The sequence below is a fragment of the Nipponia nippon genome, unplaced genomic scaffold, assembly GCF_047370975.1.
Source record: "Nipponia nippon isolate SJK-2023a ecotype South Korea unplaced genomic scaffold, ASM4737097v1 scaffold_1, whole genome shotgun sequence".
In the NCBI taxonomy this organism is placed as follows: domain Eukaryota; kingdom Metazoa; phylum Chordata; class Aves; order Pelecaniformes; family Threskiornithidae; genus Nipponia; species Nipponia nippon.
This window is the reverse complement of record NW_028262290.1, coordinates 151,475,914-151,501,876: the sequence shown is the minus strand read 5'-3', so window position 1 is coordinate 151,501,876 and position 25,963 is coordinate 151,475,914. Positions and strand designations below refer to the sequence as shown.

At 39.3% G+C, this 25,963-nt stretch overlaps 2 protein-coding genes across 4 annotated transcripts in view; one reads left to right on the top strand and one right to left on the bottom strand.

The window, feature by feature from the left end:
• Positions 1 to 9,296, top strand: part of ITGB1 (integrin subunit beta 1) — a 46,209-nt gene extending 36,913 nt beyond the window's left edge. For 2 of the 3 annotated variants that reach the window (XM_087778305.1, XM_087778324.1), the window contains 3 exons: positions 841 to 1,007; positions 1,860 to 1,940; positions 8,068 to 9,296. In XM_087778305.1, coding sequence (XP_087634431.1) covers positions 841 to 1,007; positions 1,860 to 1,934 — 242 coding nt within the window. In that variant the 3' untranslated portion in view covers positions 1,935 to 1,940; positions 8,068 to 9,296. The remainder of the gene's footprint in view (positions 1 to 840; positions 1,008 to 1,859; positions 1,941 to 8,067) is intronic. The other variant, XM_087778315.1, reaches the window with a different exon arrangement.
• Positions 1,958 to 25,963, bottom strand: LOC148057671 (uncharacterized). Its single transcript, XM_087778337.1, has 6 exons — positions 25,955 to 25,963; positions 20,878 to 21,038; positions 17,557 to 17,673; positions 16,725 to 16,842; positions 11,389 to 11,529; positions 1,958 to 6,841 (listed from the first exon to the last, which is right to left on the bottom strand). Exons 2-5 carry the CDS (start codon positions 21,026 to 21,028, stop codon positions 11,511 to 11,513), a joined length of 405 nt encoding a protein of 134 aa, XP_087634463.1. The 5' UTR covers positions 21,029 to 21,038; positions 25,955 to 25,963; the 3' UTR covers positions 1,958 to 6,841; positions 11,389 to 11,510.

Below are 25,963 nucleotides of genomic sequence, written 5' to 3'. Positions count from 1 at the left end.
CACAGGAGTTGCATTCATTTGCTTCTGACTCCTTCAGTCTGTGCATTGAGCTCTGCAAAAGCCCTTGTTCAGCTTGTGATTATTGAGACTTTTATATTGAGAGAAGAGTTGAGTTTTATTTTGGAGGATTATTATTTATATGTCAGTCACCTTAAATCATTTTGCATCTGTATTACTCTTCTCAAACACATAATTCACTTATTTTTGAAAGGAAGTGATATTTTTACCCAAAGATGATGTGCCTTTTTTAAAAAAAATTATTTCAGCAGAGACTGATTCCCAAGGCAGAATTTTAGGAATCACCCTAAAAAAAAAAAAAAAAAATCTGTCCCAGAAGGGAAGTTATTACTTATCTCTACATATTAGCTACTAACAATAGCAGCCGTCCGAGGTAAAATGAGGGACACCCTTTTTCTGTAACGCTGTTGATAAGAGTATGTGGGGACTGTTTCACTGTTCCCCATTTGTACTCTAGCTGGTTTATCCCTCCAGCACCACCTTTGACTCGGAGCTCTTGCATGTTTAAAATACAATTGCTAGTTATTTTACGCTAATACTCTACCTGAACAGCTTAAGGGGTTAGCAGTCTGTAGACTTTATCGTCAGAACATGAACTGTTCTATTGCTAAGATTAAACACAAATTAGAAGGATAAAAATAAGCTGGAATGTTACAGGATGTACACATTCCAAAAATTCCATTATTTGAAAGGAAAATAGTATGGACATATCTCTGATATTCATAATACTGGCTTCAGTACAAAATACAGTTTTAAAAGCATCTGGATATGCATTACCTGTACCATTTTGTAAAATCACGCTTCCCTCATTTTGTTCCCTAGAATGCCCCAGCGGCCCTGACATCATTCCCATTGTAGCTGGTGTGGTTGCTGGAATTGTTCTTATTGGACTTGCATTATTATTGATTTGGAAACTACTAATGATCATTCATGACAGAAGAGAATTTGCTAAATTTGAAAAGGAGAAGATGAATGCTAAGTGGGATACGGTAAGTCAAAAGGCTTTTATCTGTATAAAAGCTGCGGTAGTTGAGGAAGAATAGAAGGTTTTTGTTCATGTGTCTTAAATGTTTCAGATTGTACTCCGGCCTTTTGGCCTATGGAGGAACAGAAATATCCTTGTTTTAAGCCGACTTTAAAACATGTTATGTGTGACCACTAGCAAACAAACAAACAAACAAACAAACAAACCCCAGCCCTCTTTGAGAACTATCTCTTGGGTTAGAAAAGTGAGTAGTAACTTCAGTTGAAATAAAATTTCAGAGAGAAAACATGATGGTGACAGACTAGTTCAGCTGTGCAGTTCTACCACACTTCACAACATGTTATTAAAATGTTTATTAGAAGATGAGAGTCACTTTTGTATAAAATGAAGAAGAAAATTTTATGCTTATGAAAGAGATCTTGTAAATACTCATAGAGCTTTAGTTTGGAGATTGCAATAACTGGTCACAAAATCATGGCTGGTACTGGTTTGTTGAAATCTTCCCAACCCATTGTCAGTGGAAAAGCACGCAAGAAAACCAAGCCTATGGTCCGTAGGCTTACATAGGCTACAGGGTTGCTGCCTCTGGGAAATTTTAGGAATCTGCTAATCAAAAACCCTTCTCTACATTTCTGTAGAAGTCAACACCCACGTAAGCTTGATGAGAGAATAATTTTTAAAAATCTCCTAGGAAGTCTTTTGTTTTCATTTAAGAAAATTAATTCATTCTATGCTGGAAAAATATTACTAACACTTTTCTTTACATATAGCATGATTTTTTCAGCGATAGTTGAGATTGTTACTTTTCTTTTTTTCCTGTTGATTTATTCGACATTGACCATTTCTTTTACTTCAGCAAGAAAATCCAATATACAAGAGCCCTATTAACAATTTCAAGAATCCAAACTATGGACGTAAAGCTGGTCTCTAAGTCTCAGTTTGTATCTTCTTTCATTTTCTTGCCTTTTTTTTTTTCCTTTGCATGTCACTTCAAACTCACTGTTTGTCACAGTCAGTTAATCACAGTTTTGAGTCTTGCTCAGTTTATCTACTGCTGCTTTGATTCTGGGGTTTTAAAGAATGCAGCTTGAAAATTTTTAACTTGTTTTGACAGCAAGATTGCTTACTTACTAATACCACCAGTACTGGCTTAAACTATTTTACAAGTGGGGTTGGGGGGGGGGCGTTGGGTAGAGGTATAAATATGTGGATATAGAATAGAACAGCTGTTCGAATTGAAGAAGCTCTTTGGATTGTGGAGAGACACAGGGTTCAGGGGAGGGTTTGTCTTCCATTTCCTCAAATCAGCAGTCAGTTTGCTTAAAGTTGATATGTTTGCAAACTAGTTTAGATATTCCTCAGATATCCCAGCCTATAAATATCACTGTTTTTATTAGGATAACTCTGGGAACATTCAGAGTAGCCTTACAGTTGTTTTTTTTTCCCACTTCTTTGGCTTATTAACCTAGTATAGAACTAGCCTGTATTTAAAGTGTGAAATGCATATAGTCTACTGACTTGATAATTAAATATGCATCTTATTTTTTTCCATCCCTGTTTCTATTGAAACTGGCAATATCACAGTCCTTGTAGCCCAGCCAGCTTGGGGTTTCCACAGAAAAAACATTAATAAAGAGAGGAGGAAATGTTCTTGTCCCCTCCAGATGCATTTTCCCCCAGTTTCTTATTCCCACCTAAACTGTTCCTGAACACCTCCTTTCTGTTTGGAAATGCTGACTTCAGAAACCAGTATGCAGAAGCGCAAGTCGGTAAACCAGAAGTGATGGATATCTTCTGTAGACTTTGAGGTTGCACTTTTTTGAATGCTTTAGGTGTTCTCCTCCTTCCCTGGGATCCCCAGCTGCTGGGGAAGGAGTGAGGAAGATAGGATGAGACGGGGAATGGATGTCAGAAGAGCGCTGAGAGATAAGAAGTATAAGGATGAGATTAGAGGGAGGGGAATGAAGAAGTCGGGAAGCCAGCACATCCCTTTAAATATCCAAGGGCTTTTTTCAGGAGGCAGTGGAAGGGAAGGATCTGTATCTCTAATTTTATTCTGTCTGCTGTCTCCCTTTTCCAGTGTTGCACTCAGAAGATTTTTGTAAAGGAAAAATGAGGGGAGAAAGTGGGAATTAAGAGTATTTAAGCTCTTATCTGCCCTCACTGTGACAACGATTTCAAATACTTTGTCTAGCATTCGGAGCCCTTCCTTGATGAAATATACTTCCCTTTTCTCTCTGCAATCATTTCACTTTGTAGTGTGTCCAAAATCGATTGTAAAAACACTCATTTTGCTTGCCACACCGACCACATTCACCTCCTTTCCTTTTTTCTTCTCAGAGGTGATCGTTCTGGGGAGGAAATGGAGTTCTTGTTCCTTTCTAACATTTCACATAAATCATCTGGTTAAGTCTCTGTTATCTTCTCTTCTGCAATTCACTTAATTGTGTACTTTCTGTTGCATGCAGGACAAGCATCTAACAAACCATACGGTGTGTAACTTCCATTCTGTGCTCTCGTTCTCTACCCCCTGACTCTTTCAGGATCTTGTGTCCTCAGTGCTGCCATTTCTCCTCAAAACATACTACTTGCAGAAAGCTTTCCTCTTGTGTAAATGGAGGGATTGACTTCTGGCCTATTGTTTCACTCACTGCAAAGATTAAAACTATGAAAGAGTATGGGTTTTTAAACATGACTTAATGCTTTTTGGTATTCATGGAAACCAGAACGTTGGGGAGAGAGAGAGGTGGGTTTAGCTTTATTTCCCACCGAAAAGGAGATCAGTATTGGCAGAATAGGTGAGCCACAGGCAGTAAAAGAAGATCCGCCTTTCCCCTACAACTAAGATTTTCTGGGGTTTTTAGATTGTTGAAGTAACCTTTCGTTTAGGTGAAGAAACGGTTGTCTTGTATTGCCAAGGCAAGAAAGTCATCTGAAATCCCATTACAAGAAATTTACACTGCAGTAGGTTCCCTCCAGGTGTATACATATCCAATAAAAGTTTGTGTGACCCTTCCCCTCTTCCACAGCGGTCGTACACACACATGGCTTGGTTACTGCAGCGAGTAATCTGCAGCACCACGAAGCTTGTCACGGACCAAGTGCCCGAATGCTTCACCAGTCCTGGTCCGTGATGTGAATGCCTTGTCGCCACAGCATCCTTGCAGTTGATGCTCAAGCCAGCTAGGTTGAACCAAGGTCAATTTGTCCTTGGCCTGCAGCATAGCTACTGCCTTAGTGTCCTTTCACCGCTGTCGGGCCTTACTGTCTTCACTGCCTGTCTGGTTTAGATTTGTGCCATTAAGAGAGTATTTGCTGAATAGCAGGCTAGCTGCTCTCCGCTAGCCTTCCAGTCGTGGTAGATGACGCCCTCTGTCGTCCGTATTGCCCTTAACCTTGGCCTTTGCTTCATCCTCTGGTGCAATTGCCGTATTTACAGGATGACAGATGACTTGTTTTATATTACTGTAAAATAACGATGGATATTAATGAGAGCTGAAAACGGAACCAGCTATTGAATAACATATGTGGATGAGTTTAAATATTCTAGAGTGCAGTTTCTTGCAGTGACGTAGGACTTAAACCCACTATAAAGGTAGTTTAAGTGACTGTTGAAACAGTAAGTCCATGGAGGAAAAAGGAATAAGAAGGTTAATCAAACGTACTATATAATAGGTTCATCTTTATGCAACACTAGACTGAACTGTTATCCTCTGAGCAGCCCAGTCTAGTTGAAAATACTGTTGCAAGAGCATAGCTCTTTATTCTCTGCTGAAGGTACTTTTTAAAATACTTCCGTCTTTATTTTAATGTATTTCATTTGATCTTGTATATAATTATTGTTGGTTAATTTTTATTTTGGTTTAAGTGTGCATGGTGTTTTCATTTATAGGGGCATGTGTCAAAAGTGTTTTCCCTAATTTTGCATGCCTAAACCAGTGTACTCTCTGCAGTGGCATAAAGAAAACGGGTTTATTTAAAAATGGTGGTATTTGTCCAAGACAGCAAGTTTGGAATACCATGTTGTAATGGCCAGTTAAAAATCTGGAATGCTGCTAATCTCTGAACATCTGTAGCATGTGCCAGCTGTGAGGGTCCCTAAGCGCGGTGAGAGTTGTGTTGGACTAGTGGACGTTTATTTACTACTGCCGTGTTAGTTTTAATGATAAGCTATCTGTAGAAGGCCTCGCCAAGCCAGGGCTGAGACACGGTGATGGAGTATGGCTGGAAAGGCCAGGGCTGCTGCTGCCTGTCTAGCAGAAGAGAGCAGGGAAGGACTTGCAAATCCCTCGGGCGCCTGTGTCTTCGTTACAGGCAGTAGAGCCTCATGAGCCGTTTAGCTGATCAAACAGAAGGTTGGGTTAAGCTGAATAGTTCTCTGTGTGCTGATTAAATCTCCATTATTTGTAACGGGAACTGAGACACGGAACTGAGACACTCAACTGATACGGGGGACGCCTGGTTAAGTGCCTTATTCCGTGACTTAAGTCTCGGTGTGCTTCTGAGAGTTCTTGGGATCTTAAAATGCAAGTAAACGGGAAGACAGTACAGCGTTTCAATTTCTTTGTAAATAGGGCTTATGCTAAATAAAGAGCATGTAAATTTCAAATTCTGATTTCTCTTGAAAAAGCATTATAGTAAAAAATTTACAATCTTATTATGCAAATTGCATTTTAAACCTGATTCCAAATTCAAGTTAATTGTATGAGCAGCACCCTGCAAATTTCCAAGTTTTAGTCCTAACCTTTAGACCGATTCCTACGCTGATAGAAATTCTCTCTTTTACAAACAGGAAAATGTAAACATACACCTCCCCGTACGTGCTGGGGGTAGTCTGTTTTGTAAAATGCTGAAGGTTGCAGTCACAGTATAGCAAGTATTATGGAATACCTTGCTGTTGGAAACCTGCGCAATATCTTCTAGTCTGCACGTGATACGGCCTATTAAGCTTACAGACTTTCTCTGCATTAGAAACTTTACTGATTTATATTTATATTTTTAAGAATTCTCCATTAAAACTTATCTAGGAAGCAAACAACGTACATTGCCAAGAACTTTGAGGCATAATGAGATACTTCAGTTACAGGTTAAATCCCTTATCCTTGGATGTTTTTCCAGTTTCACTTACATCTTACTATTGCAAAACTTTTTAATAAAAAAATATTGAGAGGGGGGTGATTTTGCATGGGTTAATTTGTCTGCCTGAGACCTAGCCACAATGCTGTATTTCCATGACCAAAAAAAAAAAAAAAAAATCTCTCTCTCTTAACTCCCCCTTCCTTTCCAAACCAGTAGCTGATATACTTTTAATCAAGACAGAGTTGGCCTGGGAACTGATGGAAGGGTCTTCTGCTGTTCCTACGTATTCATGAAGTGTAGCCAGCACCGGACACCTAGTTCCTCCTTCACCTCAAGCCAGTTGAGATTGACTCAGATCTTGAGAAGGGCAAACGGAGAAGCTTGACTTCCATTGTCCAGCAGTCCAGGTTCTGGCTGGACTTGAGAGACTAAGCTGGAGTCTCTCAGGTCTAGGTGGGATTGGATGTGCCTCATTGCTCTTTGCATGTAGAGAAGCCGGCTTTAAGGAGAAACACCCTTTCTCTGTGAAAGGAACCACGGGAGAAAGGCAGTACACCAGCTGAATGGTCTTCCTCAGCAGCAGCTACTGCTGTTGGGGTGGACCAGTTACTTGCCCCATACCACATCTTGCAAATAGAAGGCAACAAACTTCCCAAGAATTGTGATATGAAAATTCCACACCAAGCTGGTTTCTTGCTTGCCTTGTCACCTTTTGGCACATCCAGTGGTATTCCCAGTTGACTTTCCAGGTTTATGACCCTGAAAAAAACAGACACACCTGGTGTTTGTGTGTCTAGGGGGAGGATTTCCTTTAACTAACTGTTGGAAAAATTGTTTTAACCTGAAATATTTTAAACACTCTGTAATTTAATAGAGTAGAATTGAATTAATATGGTTATGCAGGCCATCTCAGACTGGGGGGAACTTCAAAGGCAGAGAGGTTCCCTTACTGCTGGTGAAGGCCAGATGCGGTTCTGGCCAGGACTGCGCTCGGGCGGACATCTGCACTGTACCGAATTTCCTCGGGAATTATTTGTGTATGCACAGAGGAGCTTCATACTGGTAAACAGTGTTTGTGTAGGCTGCAGTTCAGGTTGTGGTAAGAGCGCAGTGCTGCAGATCCAGGCTGTGTCAGTAGCGTCCTGGCGGTAGCCCTTTCTTCCACTAAGATTTATCTATTAATACTGAGTTCAAGCTGTTCATCTCAGGTGTGCGAGGATGCCATAAATGGAGTAAGATTTCCTGAGATGAAAGGAAACCTGGGAACAAAGGAAGCTTGAAATAAGCTTAATTTAGAGGTTTTCAAATCTCGGCAAGAGAGATGTACGTGGTTGTTCTGTAGGCATTTCTCCTATCAGTAGAAATAATGTTTTTATTACAGCATTTGCACCAGTACAGAAGTTTTAGTTTTAACTCGGCATTTTGTGCATATGGGGGCTTGGGGGGCCTGCAGGAATAAAATGAGAGTGACAAGTACTAAATGTTCAATATATATATATATATATATATATATAATCTGTATTATCAAAGCAGTACAAGCCTTTTCCACTTTGTTTCTAGGATTAACTATAATAGAACATAAGCTATTTAAACGTTTATTATGGCAGAGTGTGGTCTGTGGTCAGTCATGGTTTCAAACAATGTTGTTTACAATTCTGTTCTTTAAAAAAACATCGTGGGCTGCAGACCCCTGAGTTGATGGCTCGGCCCTGGGATGAGCATATGAGGTTCAGCAGCTTTGAAGGAAATAAAATGATGTAAACTGAACAGGACCATGCCCTAACCCTTTGCTTTATTAGCTGAGCATGCCTTTGTTTAAGTTGCTAGAGGGAAAACTAGTTTGACTTAAGCTGTTTGTGTGTACAAACAAAACATTAATGGGTAATTTCTTAAGCTAATTTCTTAGGCTAATTCTTACACTTCTCAAAAATGCAGTACTTTTTTCATCTCTTTAAATGTTAAAATAAATATTTTTCTTTTTCTAGGGTGAAAATCCTATTTACAAGAGTGCAGTGACAACTGTGGTCAATCCTAAATACGAGGGAAAATGAACACTGCTTGTATAACTTCACAACACTGTACGCAGCGTAGCAATTTTGTAGTCACAGTAAGATAGATTAGGGCAAACTGCAGTGATTTTACTAATTCATTACATATAGGTTTGTTTTCCTGTGCAGGTTTTGAAAATGTACCATATGTAATTTTTTTTTTTTTTTTTATTTGCAAATAAAAGTGATCAGTGCCAGGGGTCTGACAACAAAAACTTGAGACTGTGTAGCCTAGTCAGCTAAGGTCACACGGTGCCTTTTTGACCTTCGCCCCTCCCGTGCTGTGAATCCAGGTCTTCTGCAGGGTGCGATACTGCTATGGCACGACAGGGAGGGAAGGGGTTAAAGCAATCAGCGGGAGGGCTCTGCCTAGCCATTTAGTATTAATTTTTTTTTAGCTTTACAGGGAAATCAGGGCTTGAGTCTGCAGATATAATTAAACTCATGTAGCATGGAGCTGGTGGTTAATTGGTCTTCTACTTGCTAGACGTATGATTAAGTATGTGGTAAGTTGAGTAAGTTGGAAATGAGCAGTGTAAACGACTGAAAAGTGCGTGCATACTTATTTTTAATTTTTAAGTTGCTTATTGCCAGGTTATGGTTAAAGTGAAAGGGTTTGAGAAGAATGTCAAGAAGGAAAAAATAGCTTTAAAACACGTGCCATTACTGAAAAAGTTGCTTACTGGTAACTTGCTTAGTTTTTCTTTGTAAATTCAAGCCCTGGGTGGCAGTATCATGAAGTACCTTACCAAGACATCCTCAAAACACAAAAGGGCCTTACGTCATACTGTGTCTTTGTTCTGTAATGTTTCCTTGGTTTAAAGCCTGGTGCTTTGTCACCCTTCTAATCTTTTTAACATCTTTGTTGCAATTCTTTTTGTAATATTTTTGTATCAACACAAGCTTTTTTTTTTTTCTTTTCCTTTTTTTGGGCAGTCTTAGCTGTAAATTTGCCTTTACCCTGTAGCTAAGATTGCGTAGTTTGTCGTGTGACATGAGTCACACCTCATTCTTGACATGTGCCATGTATATTTGCCTTTGACCATTCAAACTGCATCATAGTCATATTCTTGTTTTAAGTGCCTTTTTATTTTAACAGATGTTCACTTTTTACAGTGCTATTACTGGAGTTATTTATTAAATAAAAATACCTTAAAATACTTAAATCCCGTCTCTTTATCTTGTAGAAGTTGATACTATTCAGAAAACCTGGGAGCTGGGTCTGTTTGGGCAAGAGGTAATAGACAATGTAATAACACCAAATACATCCTTTAGATCAAATCTGAGACAAGGAGAGCAGAAGTGATCTTGGGGAAGAGCCGTTAGCTGTGGTGTGAGATGCACGAAGGCCAGGGCGCAGCGCAGTGCGTCGCCTTGCGTGCAGCGGCCACTGAGCTACAGCCCCAGGCTTGTGTTTGCATCTCTGCTAAAGAAGTTCTGTAGCTTAATAACTGTTCCATCAAATGGACTGTTCGGTTCATGCTGTTTCACAACACACAACAAATGAGAAAAATGACTGCATTTTGCAGGAAAAGAAAGTCTTTCAAATTTTTAAGGATATAATGTTCTAGATAGATTATCAAAACCTCTTTGTAATTAAATACATTCCTAAACTATATTCATGGAATCTGTATGATGCTTGGGGTTTTTTAACTGTTGGTTCTTCAGGTTATCCCGAGAAGCTATGGGGATCTGTTCTAAAAGTCCCTTTTGGCCTCCCTCCGAGGGCAGAGGAGCCTGGTTTCCATCAAGTGGGAGGGGGGCATCGACGGAGAGGTTGGGGTGCGCATGTGTCCATCTCCACCTCCCTATGAGGGAAGCGGCTGGAGACAAGCGGATCCAAGGGCCAGTTATGAGGTGGACTTGGTTGTCCAAGGCCGGTTACTGGAGGGATCTGCCGTGGGGTGGGCGGGTGGGTGTGGGTGGGTGGTGCAAGGGGGGAGGTTTGCAGCGACCACTGGGGCAGGGGTGGCAGCAGCAGGGGAGAGCAGAGATCGCGCAGGCAGCTGCTGGGTAGACAGAGTGTCTAAGCTGAGCCGTGGGAGGGATGGGCGTTACAGATAGGTCTGTATTTCCCACTACTGGGCCTTCATTCTGATCCGCTGGAAAGGCGAAGGGGAGCGTGCTGGTTTTGGCTGGGATAGAGTTAATTCTCTTTATAGTAGCTAGCATGGGGCTCTGTTCTGGATTTGGGCTGGAAACAGTGTTGATAACACAGGGGCGTTTTAGATACTGCTGAGCAGTGCTTACATCCAGTCAAGGCCTTTTCTGCTCCTCACCCACCCCACCAGCGAGCAGGCTAGGGGGGGACAAGAAGCTGGGAGGGGACACGGCCGGGACAGCTGACCCCAACTGACCAAAGGGCTATCCCACACCTTACGACGTCATGCTCAGCATATAAAGCTCTGGGGGAAGAAGAAGGGGGGGACATTCGGCGTGATGGCGTTTGTCTTCCCAAGTAACCGTTACGCGTGATGGAGCTCTGCTTTCCTGGAGATGGCTGAACACCTGCCTGCCCATGGGAAGGAGGGAATGAATTCCTTGCTTTGCTTTGCTTGTGTGCGCAGCTTTTGCTTTACCTATTAAACTGTTCTTACCTCAACCCAGGAGTTTTCTCACTTTTACCCTTCTGATTCTCTCCCCCATCCCACCAGTGGTGAGCGAGCGAGCGGCTGTGTGGGGCTTAGTTGCCGGCTGGGGTTGAACCATGACAGGGAGGAGGCTGTTGGTCCTGTTCATATTTCCACAAGTGCTGTTTTCTGTCTGTGAAGCTCTGTGTATGTGTATGTACGTACTGTATATGCTTTGCATGCGTGCACGTGCTTAGTAGGGATACATGCTTAGGCTCACTACGGGTTGGACCGGGGGACATGGAGCTGCTGCAGCCTTGCTTCTCTTGGGCTGCCGGATTTGGCAACAGGTACATTTTCTGCTGGTTGGTGCAAATGAGAGCAAACTCACAGATGGGAAGAAGCTGTGCAATAATTTAGCCTGCTGTCCTTCATAACAGAGTCCACAGTGCTGCTCTGGATTAGTTCTTACACCATGCATGCTCGCTCTTCTATTGCCCTTCCAACTCAGGGAACCAAAAAAGCCTACAAATACCATCTACCCTGACCACAAGATAAGAAACCAGTGGGAGCTGTGCCTGTATGTACAGCTCCTGTTACCTGTTCCTCTTGATACCGACTTCACAGAATTGCGACTCGGCTGTGGCCATGATAGATGAGGTTTTATTTGGGGTATTTGAGTACTTACCTCCCTTCCTGCTGCTTTGGTCACTTCCCCAGCAACACTGAGGATTTTCAATAGCTCCATAAGAAAAGATGCAGAAATTCCTCCTGAACACATTCTGTACTACTTGTCCATAAAAACTGTCTTCACTGGAGACAAGTCAGCCTAAAAAGAAAGAAAGGATAATTTCTGACCTTTATGGCTGTTGTTTTTTCAATGTTCCACAAAGATTAATCCCAAACTGCTGCTTCAGAGTCTATCAAAGCCCTTTCAGATCTCTCCTTTTACGCCTCAGTCTTCCCCAGGCTGCCCAGAGCAGTGGAATCCTGAACTGAGCAGAATCCGCGTCACACGGAGAGCGGGATGCTGACCTCTAGGAACTCGGATCCCCAGACAGCATTACCAGCCTGCCTAAATCAGGCAAATTTTTAATTATGTGTGCATGAACCTGGTTCTGTCCACTCATCTGTTACATGTTCTGCAGTTTCCTTCATGAGCCTGGTTTCAAAATGCTTTTGTGGATTGGTAGACGGCTTTTTCACAGAGTTGCTCCTGAAGGCTTTGAATTCAAGTGGCCCGTTAAGGAGAGCTGTTTTTAAATCCTTGTTTAAACTGGGTTTCTAGTAGCCACTTCCAGCCAGATGGAAGCTGCTTAATATCTCCAAGTGAACAGTTGCTTAAATGAGAGAACAGTTGCTTAAATGAGAGAGAACAGCTGCCATCCTACAGTATCGGATTCAAGATACTATAAGTGTCACAGAACGTATGATTTGCTTTAAAGCAGGATTGGATGTTCGAGCTAAGAGAGATGGTGTAGTTCAAATATGATAAAATTCAAGTGCTGGAAAACAGAAGTAGCTGTGAATCCTTCCTGGCTTGTAAGTACTGACCTCAGCCACTTACCCCAAATTCTGCAAGCTGGCGAAGCAGTGAACTCTGACTAAAATACTAACAGATGCAGAGACTCAAAAGACTCTGATCCCACACAAGCCAGATATAAGATTCCAGCAGTATATCTGTTCTAAAAGAATTACAGTTAGTATCACCTCAGTCTAGCTATCATTAATCCACCCATTTCCCTGATTCCTGTCCAGTAACCAAAGAGGTAAGCTAGAGTTGCTTTATGACAGTTGTTAATAAAGTTTCTTATCCTGGATTGCAACTATAACTGCAAAAATACAAGTCAGCTAAAGAAAATAATTCTCTGTAATCACGTAATTTATGAAGTAACATCCATGAAATAACTTTGCCACAGTATGTGGAGCCTCTTGCCTTAAACTGCCTCTAGGCTGACTGAAGGCGAGTCTGGAGCCCAGGCTGAACCAGCCCCGTAGCGGCCTGGAGCACCGGTAGACGAGGAATTCGAGACTGATAAATACAGACCTCCTCTGATTTTGAAGGCAGTTTTTTTAAAAAGAACATTAACAGTAAACTGAAGAGTTTCTTACAGATCAATATAAGAAATAGCTTCTAAAATACACAGAAATAAGAGTCTCAAATACTCTGTCAATGGAAAATGGTCAGAAATACTGTATTTGTTTATTCTTCATACGAACTGTCTCACCTTGCTTCGACACTGCATTACATAAAGCAAGTATTTCTATCCACAAGAGATTTAAAAGTGCTATATTGTAGATTCTCTGCTATGTGAAATTTCAGACTCTTGGTTCCATGCCTAATTTTACATACACAATTAGGGCTGCCGAAGCAGACGTTAATACACACTTAAAATTTAATCCCACTTTTAAGTGATTTAAAGAGCAAGACTTCTGTTATCAATGTCCTGCACTGCACACTGTTGGATATTCTTTTACATATGTGGTATTTTTTCTTGCTATTTCCAAGCTGCATCTTCTTATCAAGATATTCATTACCAGCTAAAGATATCTCCCTGCAAAGAATGAGCCAACGCTGCGGCTGAAAGCGTAGCTTATTCTCCATATATACTAGGTCAGGTGGATCAGCCTCTAATGCAGCGGTTGATCGCAGCCTGCTTTTGTCCTTCGCTCTCTCGGCTTCCCGAGGACACGGTGTCCCAAAGGAGAGGATGGAGCTAGTACGCGGCGCTGCCGGCAGCAAGGTATGCCGGCCACTGTTTGTAACGGGGTGAACGTCAAGAAGCGAAGTTTCAGAGCGAGGAACGGATGCGAGTGGGCAGGAGAACGCCTGAGGTACGGAAGCGCACGGAGGAAGGGTGGGCAGGGCAAGGAGGAGCCGGAGCACGTGTGAAGGAAAGGGAAATCCACCTGTTTTCCTTACGTCACCCACGCACCTCCATCTACGTGTTTGCTTTCATACCCTTCTACTGAGGTACTTACTTTGCAATTACCCATGAATCTGTCTGTGATTAAATGGCTTATTAGCACACATTCACAAATTTTTGCAAGCTCTTCACTTTTTCTTCTATTTCAGCTACCAAAATTTCTCCTTTCCTGATGAGTTCATCATGAGTTCCCCTACGGAAAGTGGATGATTTTGGTGCATGTCCCTCAGAAAAACTTTACAGCTCTAGAAAATGAAAACTGAGATACAGAACATGGAAAAGAAATGTTTGTATTTCCTCAACAACACTATCATGGCAATACAGAACAGTCAATATAGATTAATAAAACCATTGCATTTCATTAGCTAAAGTAATTATTCATGTGTTGTAAAGAAATAGAGAAAGAATGAACTATTTATTTTTTCTTATCTATTATTTTATTTACCTTTTATGTTAGCACAGGGCAAAGACAAGTAAAAAAATGAAAAATAAGTGTCCTAGATCTTATTCTAGAAATATTTCCTAACCAAAGCACAGCCCTAAGAATAATCAGTCACACCATCACGGCTTTTTTCTGACTCGGGATCAAAGCCTACTTCAGAGTCCCATATAAAAAAAAGGCATCAAAAACCAGTAAGTCAGATCAAATGCATCCATTCTTCTAAACAAGTGGTGGTCTAAGAATTAATCTTGCTTCGAAGTAAGAAGAAGGGGTAAGATGGGGTAAGGGGTAGAATTCCTGGGTTTTTAATAAGGATGCCTACATAGCATAATAGGCATATCAGAAGCTCTGAAAGGATGATAATTGATGATAGGATATTGTAATTACAAGACTGACAGAAGTCAAACCATGTAGTAGTAATGCCTAATTTCAAAAAGGGAAAGTATTAAAAATAAAGGGGTAGATAAACAGGTTTGGAGGGGGGTACCAAATTATTCTTGGGCATCACAGAACCTGTTCAAGAAAGACTTTAGAAAGATCACAAAAGCAGGAGAAGGACGGATTAAACAGCCAGTAAAAGAAGGTGATCAAAGAAGGATGTCCTTGAAAAAGCTGAATTGCATTTAAATGAAGAAAATAAAAAAGAACGGAAAGTTGAACATTAAAAGTATGCTAAAGAGGATTTAGTTTCTCACAGAAGGCATAAAAACTAATAAATACACTGGAACAAGAAGCCTGACACCGAGATATAAGAAGGACAGTTGGAATAGAGAAATAACAGAATATGTAAACTCATTCTTTGCTTCTATATTTACTGTGGAGGAGTTTCATGAGACAGCCACCCTAAAATTCCCCATCATGGGGCAAATACTAGAGAAATTATTCAAATTGAAGTGTCAACAAAATATTCTGGAGATAAATCAACACAAGGAATAGCAGCAAACTGCCAAGAGCCAATGCTAATCATTTAAGAAGGCTTAAGGAACTGAAGGATGAGTGCCAGATCCCATTGCCATATGAATGGAAAACAGCTAACATACAGTCTCAATTTTTAAGACGGTTTCTGGGAGTTAAAAAAAATATGGAAGAGTTGTCCAGATGTTTCTGCCACTAATTTCATAATAAAAGTATCTTCTGCAAAACTCTAGACTTGTGGATCACAGCTATGCCACCATTGTAACTGCTATTAATCAATAGGGTAACTTCAACACCGGTCAAAAAAAAATTAAGCTTGTTTTCATGTTATCTTCCATAGAACCATGATTGACATCAGTTATGTTTCCTTCACTCAGCTTTCTATTAATGCAGTCCTTCTAACTTATTCTGTCCAAGATCAGTGTCAAGCTGATATTGTCCCGTATACCCTTTTAAAAGACCAGCACAAGAATAGCTCTATTACAGCTTTCTGGAAATTTTCCACTGTTTCAAGAATTACTATAAATTAATATTAAATGTCCAGGCAGCTCCTTCATCAGCCTATTTATTCAGTACCTTTATGAGACAGTCTTCAGCTTGCAAATATGTCATCAGTTAATGCATATGCAGACTGGAACACTACCTATGTCCCTGTAGTACAAAATTTTCAGTCTAACAAGTTTAATATTTCTTCCCCTTATGCAGTACATTTTCTGAAATACCTCATCAGTTTCATTACAGTTGAATAAAACCTGAAAATCTGACACAAATTAGCACAAAAAACTTTTCTGAACCAAGTTGTTCCTGCTCTTAGAAAATCTTTCCAAGTTTAAATAATTTCCAAAGATATTCTCAGAATTTAAAGTCTCACTATCAACAATTTTATACCAAAATGGTTTCCTATAACTACAACATTATATCCTTAAACTTTCATATTAAGTTTATATATTAAAATCTCACTACCCACATAACAATGGCAGATAGTTATTAAATTAAGTTTTCTACTTAGATATAAAACATATTCTAGTTGACGCCTAGAACCATAATACTGTTTTTCAGAGTCTTGTAAAAACAAAATAGAGCTGAATAGAGAAGGTGAAGAAAGCCTGTAAGAAGTATTCTGCAGCTTCAATGATCTTAAGGGTCTTTTCCAACCTTAATGATTCTATGATTCAGTAGAACCACAAGGGCATAACACAGCCACGGCTGCAGCAAAAAGAACACAAAGGGAAAGTCTACATAGATTAGCTCTGCTTTCTGTGCTTTAGAATGTAGATCTTCAAGGAACTTGGCTGCAACATCACAAAATCATATTTTAAAACTTATTGAGAACTTTAACATAAATTTGATTAATGTTAAAATCACTTCAATACGTATTTGGATCATTAGCTATTTTTTTCAGTTCTATTAATTAAGTACTGAATTGGGAAGAAAAAGATTGAGGGATCTATCAAAAAAAGAATTTACGGTCTTCTGATCTGTTTGCCTAACTTGATAGGGCAGAAGACCCTTGAGGCTAATTATCTTTTATAGTATATAGATCCGTTCAGAATGTTTGTTCACGTTTCTTCTATGACTAAGAAATATAATCGTCTAACATATTCCAAATCAGACACAAGTGATAATAATACATATTTTCAGTACAAAATCAGATATTTAAGCATCCGTCCTAGGACCGCCTACCAAAGCCAGAATTTTTACTGACCGTACATACAGATGAATGTAGGTATGGAGTCTCACCCTCTGGCCCACCTATGCCTAGCTGATCTGCTACAGAAGTCTCCACTTGCTGGCAGGTCTTTCAATTTTGCTTCCAGGCTTGCAGCTAAAATCCTTTTTAGCTCATAGCCTCTCCTCTCTGTAGAAAATGACAGACATATTATTCAATTTAAAGTTTTACAAGCTCTTGTAACAAGATTTTAAGCTACCGTGTTTATTGTTGAAAAGTTGCCTTTGCATTCTCATAGTGAATACAGTATACTCAATATTAGACACAGTAATTACTCAAAGTGTTTTAAAAATACTTAAATTGAAGAATAAAACCGTTCTATAAACTGTTATGGACTATCACACAAGATATAATGCAGGTGTGTAACACTCTCTCTGTACAGCTTAAAGAATAGAAGCAAGTAATTCCTGCCTGCTGAAACTTACACCTTTGATAACATTTTTCCAATTATAGTGACAATCTAGTATTGCAGACATAGATCAGAAGTATATTTTTATGCGTATTCAACTATTATGCTCCTAAGTTATCAGTCACTTAAAATGTATTTTTTTCAAAAATACTTAAGTACCACTCAGTCAACCTAAAATATCACTCCCCAAAGTCAATGACCATTTTCACCTATGTGAAAATAGATGTTCCCTTCAGCTTCTTACTTTTTTACGTAAGTCTCAACCAAAGAATTCTAAACATTAAAATTTGCTAAAATCATTTCCATGTTTATAAAAATCCAGTCCTGTACTCTTGCTCCTGGAAGATATTAATGTCTCAGTGATTCTACTCTATAGACACACAAAACTGTTAGTGAATAAATAATATGGTATCAGACTCAAGCTGTGTACTTACCATTCGTGCTGCCTGTTTTGCTGGCTGCCAGAGCCAGTGATCCCTGCAGGTCTTTCAGTTTTGATTCCAAAATTGCAAGAAGCTTTCTCTGGTTTGGTAGCTCATTTAGTCTGTTATCTGCAGTAGGTGCAAAATACCAATCATTAGTTGGAAAACTACGTTTATATATTTCTTTTAAAAATTGAATCCTATCAGATGGATCTTGAGCTTAAAATTTACTTTATGTTGGAAATAACATCCATGATATAATAAATTATTAGCCTATACTGTGAGTGAGGTTTAAAAGAAATTTCTAAGCCTTGAAAAGAAAGCATTGTCATTTCCTCACGTTTAAATCATACCAAAATTAAAAAGGGCACGGGGAATGAAAAACAATGGCATTTTTATTATCTTGTTAACCCTGCACTCCTGAACATGTTATATTTTAGATTTAAGCCCTTCAAAACAAAGATTATCTTCTTGTTTGTATCACAATGTAACTGTGATTCTCATTCCAGTCTCTGGATCATAAGATCTTTTTTTCCCACCTTACACATTACAATAGCAAGAAGGCATTATGGTCAGACATAGAACTGGGGATGAGTTCCTGACCCTAATTAAACCAATCACAAAATTGCCATTAACTGCAGCAGAGTCCACTGTAAGTCATTAAATAGTATGAATCAGCTGGGCCTGTTCCCCCCTCGCAGGGGCTTAGCTACCTGTGGTCAAGGACAACCCCGGTGTGATGCAGCTTGGTAACCTGGGGAGAAGACTGCTGTGAAAAGAGCTGTAAGTTGTGAGAGGAGGGTGTCTTCGCCTTGGCTTGGGAGCTGTGTGAGCTTTCACACCCTTGCCTGAGCTATGTTGTAGGCGTGCCTTCGCCTGGCCACGAACCTCACTGATCTTGACCTGCTGACTTGATTTCCTGGCTTGACTTTAGACTTGCCTTGTCATTATAGATTTGCCTGACAGTCACTGGAGCGTTGGCTGAACCTGGTTGCTGCCACCAGCCCTGATGCTGACCCGACTTCAGATTATGTCTCATCATTGTGTCTTGTGATCTGGACTGTCAGGTGATCTTAGCTGCTGCCACCAGCCCTGATGCTGACCCGACTTCAGATTATGTCTCATCATTGTGTCTTGTGATCTGGACTGTCAGGTGATCTTAATTGCCATAACCAGACCAACTCTGCTTGCCTTGCCCAGCCACTGTGGGATTATGCCCTTGTCAGTGAAGATACTGCCCCCGACCGTCTTGCTGTCTTTGTCATCTCCCAGACGGCCTTCCCTTGGGGAGCAGCCTACTCTTGCTGCTCCCAGACATACACAATCTCACTGTCCTTCATCTCCCATCTTTTCTTTCTCCTTTGCCTTCTTTCTATTTTTGATGCCATTGATCATTCTTGCCTTCCTGGTGTTTTACACTCACTAGGCCTGAAGATCGTTTTTTTTTCTCCAGTTCAAGACTGTTCTTTTAGTTCATCTTTTGATGAGCCTTTTTACTCTTTCCCCACTCTCATTATTCCCCAGGGCAGTGTCTATAGGATTTTGCTCATCTTACATTATGTTCTCTCGCCAAGCAATTTCATCAGCTGACACATCTTCAGTTATCATCTCCGTGCTGATGACTAACAAATCAAGCTCAGCATCATTCATTGTTCTTCTAGTAATATTCTCCATCTATCCTTCTCTCAAATTATGTCATTAGCTTTAACTAAACTCGTGAAAAAGAGTTAATATCTTTCTTTCCAAAAACTTGCCATATCTTTACTTTCCAAAACTAACTTTCTGGATACTCAGGTGCATAATCTCAGGATACTTTCGAAGTTTTCCCTCACATTGCTCTTAATAAAAAAACGCCCACGTTCCATTTTGGGATCCTGCTCTACTCAACGTCCTCTTTCCCTGTTTGTCCAAAGAGAAGTGGCCTCCTTTCAGTCCTTATAAAATATTATAAAAACCCTTACAACAAACCCTTTCAACTTGTTCATGTAGCACCCTTGCCTCAACACCATCCTGTCTGAATTCTTACACCAGCTCCCAGTTCTCTTTGACATCAAATTTACATTTTTCAGTATTGCTTTTAAGTGTCCATGTGACATATAAATCTACATCTTAAAAATAAATTAAACCCTGTATTAGGTAAAGTCTACCTACTTACCAAGTTGAAGAAACATCTGAGCTAGTTTTAAATTAGCCAGGTATTGACAGAAGTCGATTAGCACTAGTGAAATACCACCAGCACGACTGGTACTGAGCTTCTTGGCAGGATGGGTTATCTCATGCACAACTTTATGCATTTGTGGATAAATATTCTTCCTGTTCTTCTGTATAGCCCTACAGTTCCCTTATAACATATTCTCTCATTAAGCTTTATGCATATTTACATTTTGTACATTCTGCCACTACTCCCAGTCTTGTTTAATTTGTTTGACAGTCTGTCATCTATATATCAAATAATGTAAAGTCTTTTAGCTTACTTGCATTTAAGTTCCTCTTAAAATAATTCTACTTTTCCTGGTGTCTCCAGTAACTTTCACTAATGTCTGTTTCTTCATCTTGAGACTGGGAGTTGCCAGAGCAGCAACACCCCTCGAATAAGCGCATATGAGGTGTTAGTGTAAACTAAACAGGGACCTCAATAATAGAATACAGGTCTCTACATTTATTCTGCATTTACCAGTATTTCTGTCTATTCCACTGTCTTCAAAAGCTTCTTTGTCTTTCAGGTCTTCTGTACCTGATGACAGCTTAGCAAGCATACTGTGCAAAAGCTCAGCTGTTTTCTTCCCCACGTAAAGATAAAAGCTACTCAGAAAGATGTTCAATAGACAAAACATCTAAACAGCGTCTCGAGTTTTTCCTCTAGAAACTGGCACACGGTATTTTCTAAGAAGAGTGAAGTAAACTTTCTGTAACTCTACGAATTAGACTTTAGTGCATTTCTTGCTGCAGGCACGTGCATTCCATGCGGTTTCATTCAGCGATGAAGGCAATGTATGTACCAGCCCAGATACAGGCATTTTGGCCCATTTTGGAAAGCACGTGCATAAGCACAGATGTAGGTAGTTTCATCCCCACCTAAAGATTTTAGATTTTGCTGTAGAATATCTTTACCTCATCCTTTATTATACCATCTTTATTGGCTATTTTATACAGATAGATGAGAAACTGGCACAAACTTAAGATTTTATGGAGTTGGTGAAGTTTTAGTAACAGTTGGGGGGGGGGGGGAAAAAGAAGAAAAAAAGGCACTTCACTGAGGGCAAACTGTCAACATCTTCAGAAAATGTTTAATGGTCTCTTACCAGATCCCTACACACTTAGCTTTCCACTTACCAGTTTTCAGGCCAGCTTCTGCTGGTGAAAGTGTTGATGGTTGTTGCACTTTACTCACTTGATTTATTAATGGAAGTCTTTCGCCATTTAACAGAAGTTCCATCTCATTGGCAATGTGACAAAAGCAAAAAGTGACGTTAGGAAAACACATAGGTCTTAATCTAGGACACAGAGTAACATTTTACTTTGAAACCATGTTCTATATTTAATACTACGATCTTTTTGGACTATAGTATCTTATATATATACACATAATACATTACAGCCTTGATTATCATTTATATTAAAGCCACTGCATACTCTCCTGTTAATGTAATGAAGCTTTAAAATAGCTGAAGCACCACTAGAATAAAACACATTCAGGCTTATGTTTATTGTTAATCTAAAGATCAAAAAAGGATTAGTACGTATCATACTTCTGTTGTTATGTATTTACCTAAAACCAAGACTTTAAGTTTTATTACTTTGTAACAAACTTATTTGCAAGATGACAATATGTACCCAACCATGCAAAGGTATCCGAAGACATAAGAATCATTTTCTCTTTTTACAGAAGCAAAAACTGAAGGCTCAGGGGACAGGGATGAACAGGTTTGCAAAAGGTTAAGAAGTAAACTAATCGCCAGTATGGAAATATCAGTGCAGCATCTGAACAATGTCCGTTCCTGTCTAAAAAGACTGTAAACACACATGGACAAACTCCAGTTCTCTTGGCTAAATATCAAACAAGATTATTTCATTAATTTGTAGAATTTAAAAAATGTGTTTATGTTGCCATACTTTTTAACACATAAACAACGAGCATGTAAGACTGACAGTCATTGCAGGAATTGCATCAGAAACCTTAGCGGGGCCTGGTGTGTCTTATTTCTCCTGATAACCCTGCAAGTTGCAGTATTGATCAATTAAGAAGACATGATCTAGTCATTCAAGGAAGACTGACTGTCACAGAAAATAACACATAATAATTTGTGGAGTCACTTTGAAAATAATCATTGTCGTTACAGGGATCCTACATTATTGTTTGTCTGGATCTAATTAAATCATGGTTATTTTCTACTTGTGGCATAGGCTCCTCATTTGACAACTATTACAAAAATATAAGCTTTACTTGTGTAAATACTCCCTGTGCAGCAAAAATATTTTTTTAATAGCAGAACGCATTAATGCACATAAATTTTCATACAATTTCCATCATATATTATGTTTTACAGTTATTTAAAATTCATACTTTCTGCATGTCAGCATGACTGAATGTGTTTTATATATAATCAACTCAGTCAGAAATAGGTTCATTGGTATAACAAATTCCCAGTGTATCAGAGAGAAATGCTTCTCAGAACTGTTAAAATACTGGATTTGGGAAACCTATTCCAAGGTCTCTCGCAATCTTTGGCATGATGGCACTAGTTACAATCAGACACTCCTTTCAAAAGAAAAGGTGAGATTTATCTTCAACATCTACTACTTCTTTTTAAAGTCCATGGAGGATTTTCTTCTTCAAGTAAGATGGTTTCCAAAGTTATATTCTATAATGAAAAATAATAGCATTACATTACATTGTTTGCTATTATTACAACAGTAGTCACCTGGTAAATGTTATTTTAACATATCCAAGTCCTGAATAGGCTCATTCAAGCTATAAACTAATGAGAACTCAGAAGTAATTGGTTAATTTACTAAAACTAATTTCTAAATAGATAAATGGAATAATATTTCCCCTTTTTTTCTCATTTTGATTTACTCATCAAATTCACAGAACCTTACACAGAAATGGAGTTCCATCTTCACTTTTTTCCATCAACTTTTTCAAGACTGAAAAGTCCAATATCAAACCAATGAAATGCTGACAGTTGGTAATTTAAATAAATTCTTCAATATTTGGAAAATTACAGAATATATGCTATCTTTGTGGGGGGTCTTAGAAGGTATGTATTTTGAACTGCTGAACTATGGGAACAGTGCTGGACAAAGAGGAGAACTCTCTCACAAAGTAGTGCTGGAGAGACTGAGTCATACTCCAACGTACAAAGAAAACCAGACGCTAGAGGTTTGCTGTAGACTACCACTGCTGCCATAAAACCCTTTAGAATCATAGTCATCGTTTCCATGTGGCTAGCAACCATTAAGGTCTTTTACTCCAGAATATGTTCATGATTATATTTTGACACTTTTACAGGATAATCTTCTATATTCCAATTTCTGTTTCAGGTTTTTACCTCCTTACCTCATGAGATTCTTATAGACTGCTCTCAAATCAAAATACTGTAATGTAAGCATAATATATTATAACACTCAAATACATTCCACTACAGTCTCTGTGCTACTTCTGTCATGTAGAAGAACTGCTGAAGTCCAAGATAGAAAATCTTTTCATGCAAAAGTCCCCCAAAATCAAACATGCTGTGTTCAGCTGCTGAACATTAATTTATGAAAGGGTTGTCTGCTTCACTATAGTTTAAGGAAGCAAAAATTAATACATTCAAACACGGGAACTAAGAGTACCCGAGAGGCAGTGGATTATTTTGGAAATAGAGGAAACACTTTGTTTCACCTTTTTATCTTGATTCAGTTCCTTTATGTTTGTATTTTCATCCCCCAAAATAATGAGAAATATTGAAGTGAAACATTTGACAATGCTGGTAATTTCACAAACTGAAAAAAGAATAGGACAGGTAGGAAAACAAAATAATCCCTTCTACTGCAATCAATTTCTCCAAGTTTAAACAGCTGCAGTTCAGGTTACAAACAAGAGAGTTTTCTCACTGAATGAAGCAATGCTAAGTGCCAATTGCTGACATATAGAGAGCACTGACACAGCAATACTGTAGTAACAAAAAATTACTAAATTTACCTGTCCAGTGTACAAGAAAATTGAATAAACTCTGTCCTCATTGGCCTCTTGTTTATTCTCAAATATTTTACTACTATATTAAGTTCACAAAACAGATTTGAAGATTGAAACAGACAAAATGCAGTGTAAATTTGAAGGGACTATGGTGACCAACATCTTGGAAAATACTTAAGGGTTTTAAGTTATTTCTTCTAAAAATCATCTATTGTTATTTGGACTGAGTTTCAATGGTACATTTTATTTGGCATTAAAAACTGATTTCAAAAGTTTCGACCGTACCACCCTCCCAGCCAGCATTCCCTCCAGCACACTACCGTTCACTGCCTGCTCAGCTGTACTACTGCAATGACTTGTAAGGCTGCAGTCTGAAATGACCTATATTTAAAAAAAAAAAAAGTTTGCTGGTTCTGCTTTTTACTACTGCACTGAACTCTGACTAGTCTCCAAGGCACACTGAAAAACCCTAGCATCTAGCGCCTTCAGGCTAAAAAACACCAGAAAAATACATCCTTCCTGCAGTAGCTGGACTGAACTAACTAATTTGATGAGTTTTTCCTGTACTGAGTTTCTACCTATTTACTGTAAAACAAAGGGAGTTACCATGGTTGATTCTTGATACTGTATTAGCCAAAAAAAAAAAAGGGAGTCCTAGAAATGTATGACTCTTCTTTGGAAAAAAACAAGCACAAGTATCCTGTCCCATCCTCCTTCAAAAGCACTATTTTTTTCAAGAATATGAAGGAAACCTGCCTGGAAGCTGGATGGATTCAGAATTTACATGACTGAAATACAAGGTTTTCTATTCAGACAGAGAGGAAAGAAATAAAACAGCCACTGAATGCTGACATAACTCAGAACTATCATTAGAGCTGCTGTAAATTACACTGACATAATGTACTTTCGTGGCAGAACCTAAAGTACTACCTATGAGATCCTGGCAAAATCATTACCTCTTTGTATCACAGATTTCATCTGCGGCAAGTGGATAATAATGTTTATCCATCTTTATAAATAATTTTAATAACTTGAGATGAAAATTGTTGTATGAATCAGTCCTGTAAGAGCCAGAGAACTGGAGTGCAGATGGAGCAGTTTTCTCTTGTCTTTCTGAGATTAGTTCGGGTGAATCTTCTTGTATATTTAAAGACTTGGGTAATAATTGTTCTTGATGTTTTAAGGAGAAATGTGACAAAGTTGAGAAAAAAAATCAGGTCTACTTTCAGTATAACTGTTTTTAGCATTACTGAACAGTTTGGAAAGAAATAATACTTTTAAGCTGGAGTATTACCCAAAATGAAGCTACATAGCTAATGCAAGAGTCAATAAGACCATGGCCATAGTTATTTAGAGTATTTTGGTACTATCTTTATCATTCACAGTGAGGAACAAACTGTGGTCCCTAGGCCAACTGAGACGAATTTCTAGGACAAAAGGAAAAGGCCTCAAGTTGTGCCAGGGAGGTTTAGATTGGATATTAGGAAAAAATTCTTCACTGAAAGGGTTGTCAAGCACTGGAACAGGCTGCCCAGGGAAGTGGTTGAGTCCCCGTCCCTGGAGGTATTCAAAAGACGGGGAGATGTGGTGCTTAGGGACATGGTTTAGTGGTGGACTTGGCAGCGTTAGGTTTATGGTTGGACTCAATGATCTTAAGGGTCTTTTCCAACCTAAATGATTCTATGATTCCATTTAAGCCTAGAATCCTTCAGAGCACAGTGGCTGTATTCATATTTCCTAGGAAAGGGAATACACCCTGTCCCCACACGTAAATGTGCACCACATTCACCATTCGTTTGCCTCATGCACAACACATGAATGTGCCAGTATTCTTAACACAAGGGGTTTGTGTCTGACACGTCCCCAGTGACTGGTGCTCACTTGTGAGTACGTCCTAGTTCATCACTTGCTATGGGCCAGACTAATCCTCCAGAAAGGGCCATCTAAGCCATTACTACCTGGACAGTTGGGGACACCCTGGAAGAAGGGTGTCCCTGGAAGAACCAGTGCTACCAAAACTGCAGGAATAGGAATAGATACTTATCAGTGGCATGTTCCAGCACCCTGAGTTTCTGGCATCAGGCTGAGTCATGAATGCTATGGTAAGCTTCCTTCTGTTCCAAAAAGGTTTTGAGTCCCAGAAGAATAGTACCTCCTTGCCAACATTACAGCATACTATACCTCAAATGACTCAGCAGCAAATGTAATTTGGATAGAGAGAACACTTACACATAGAGA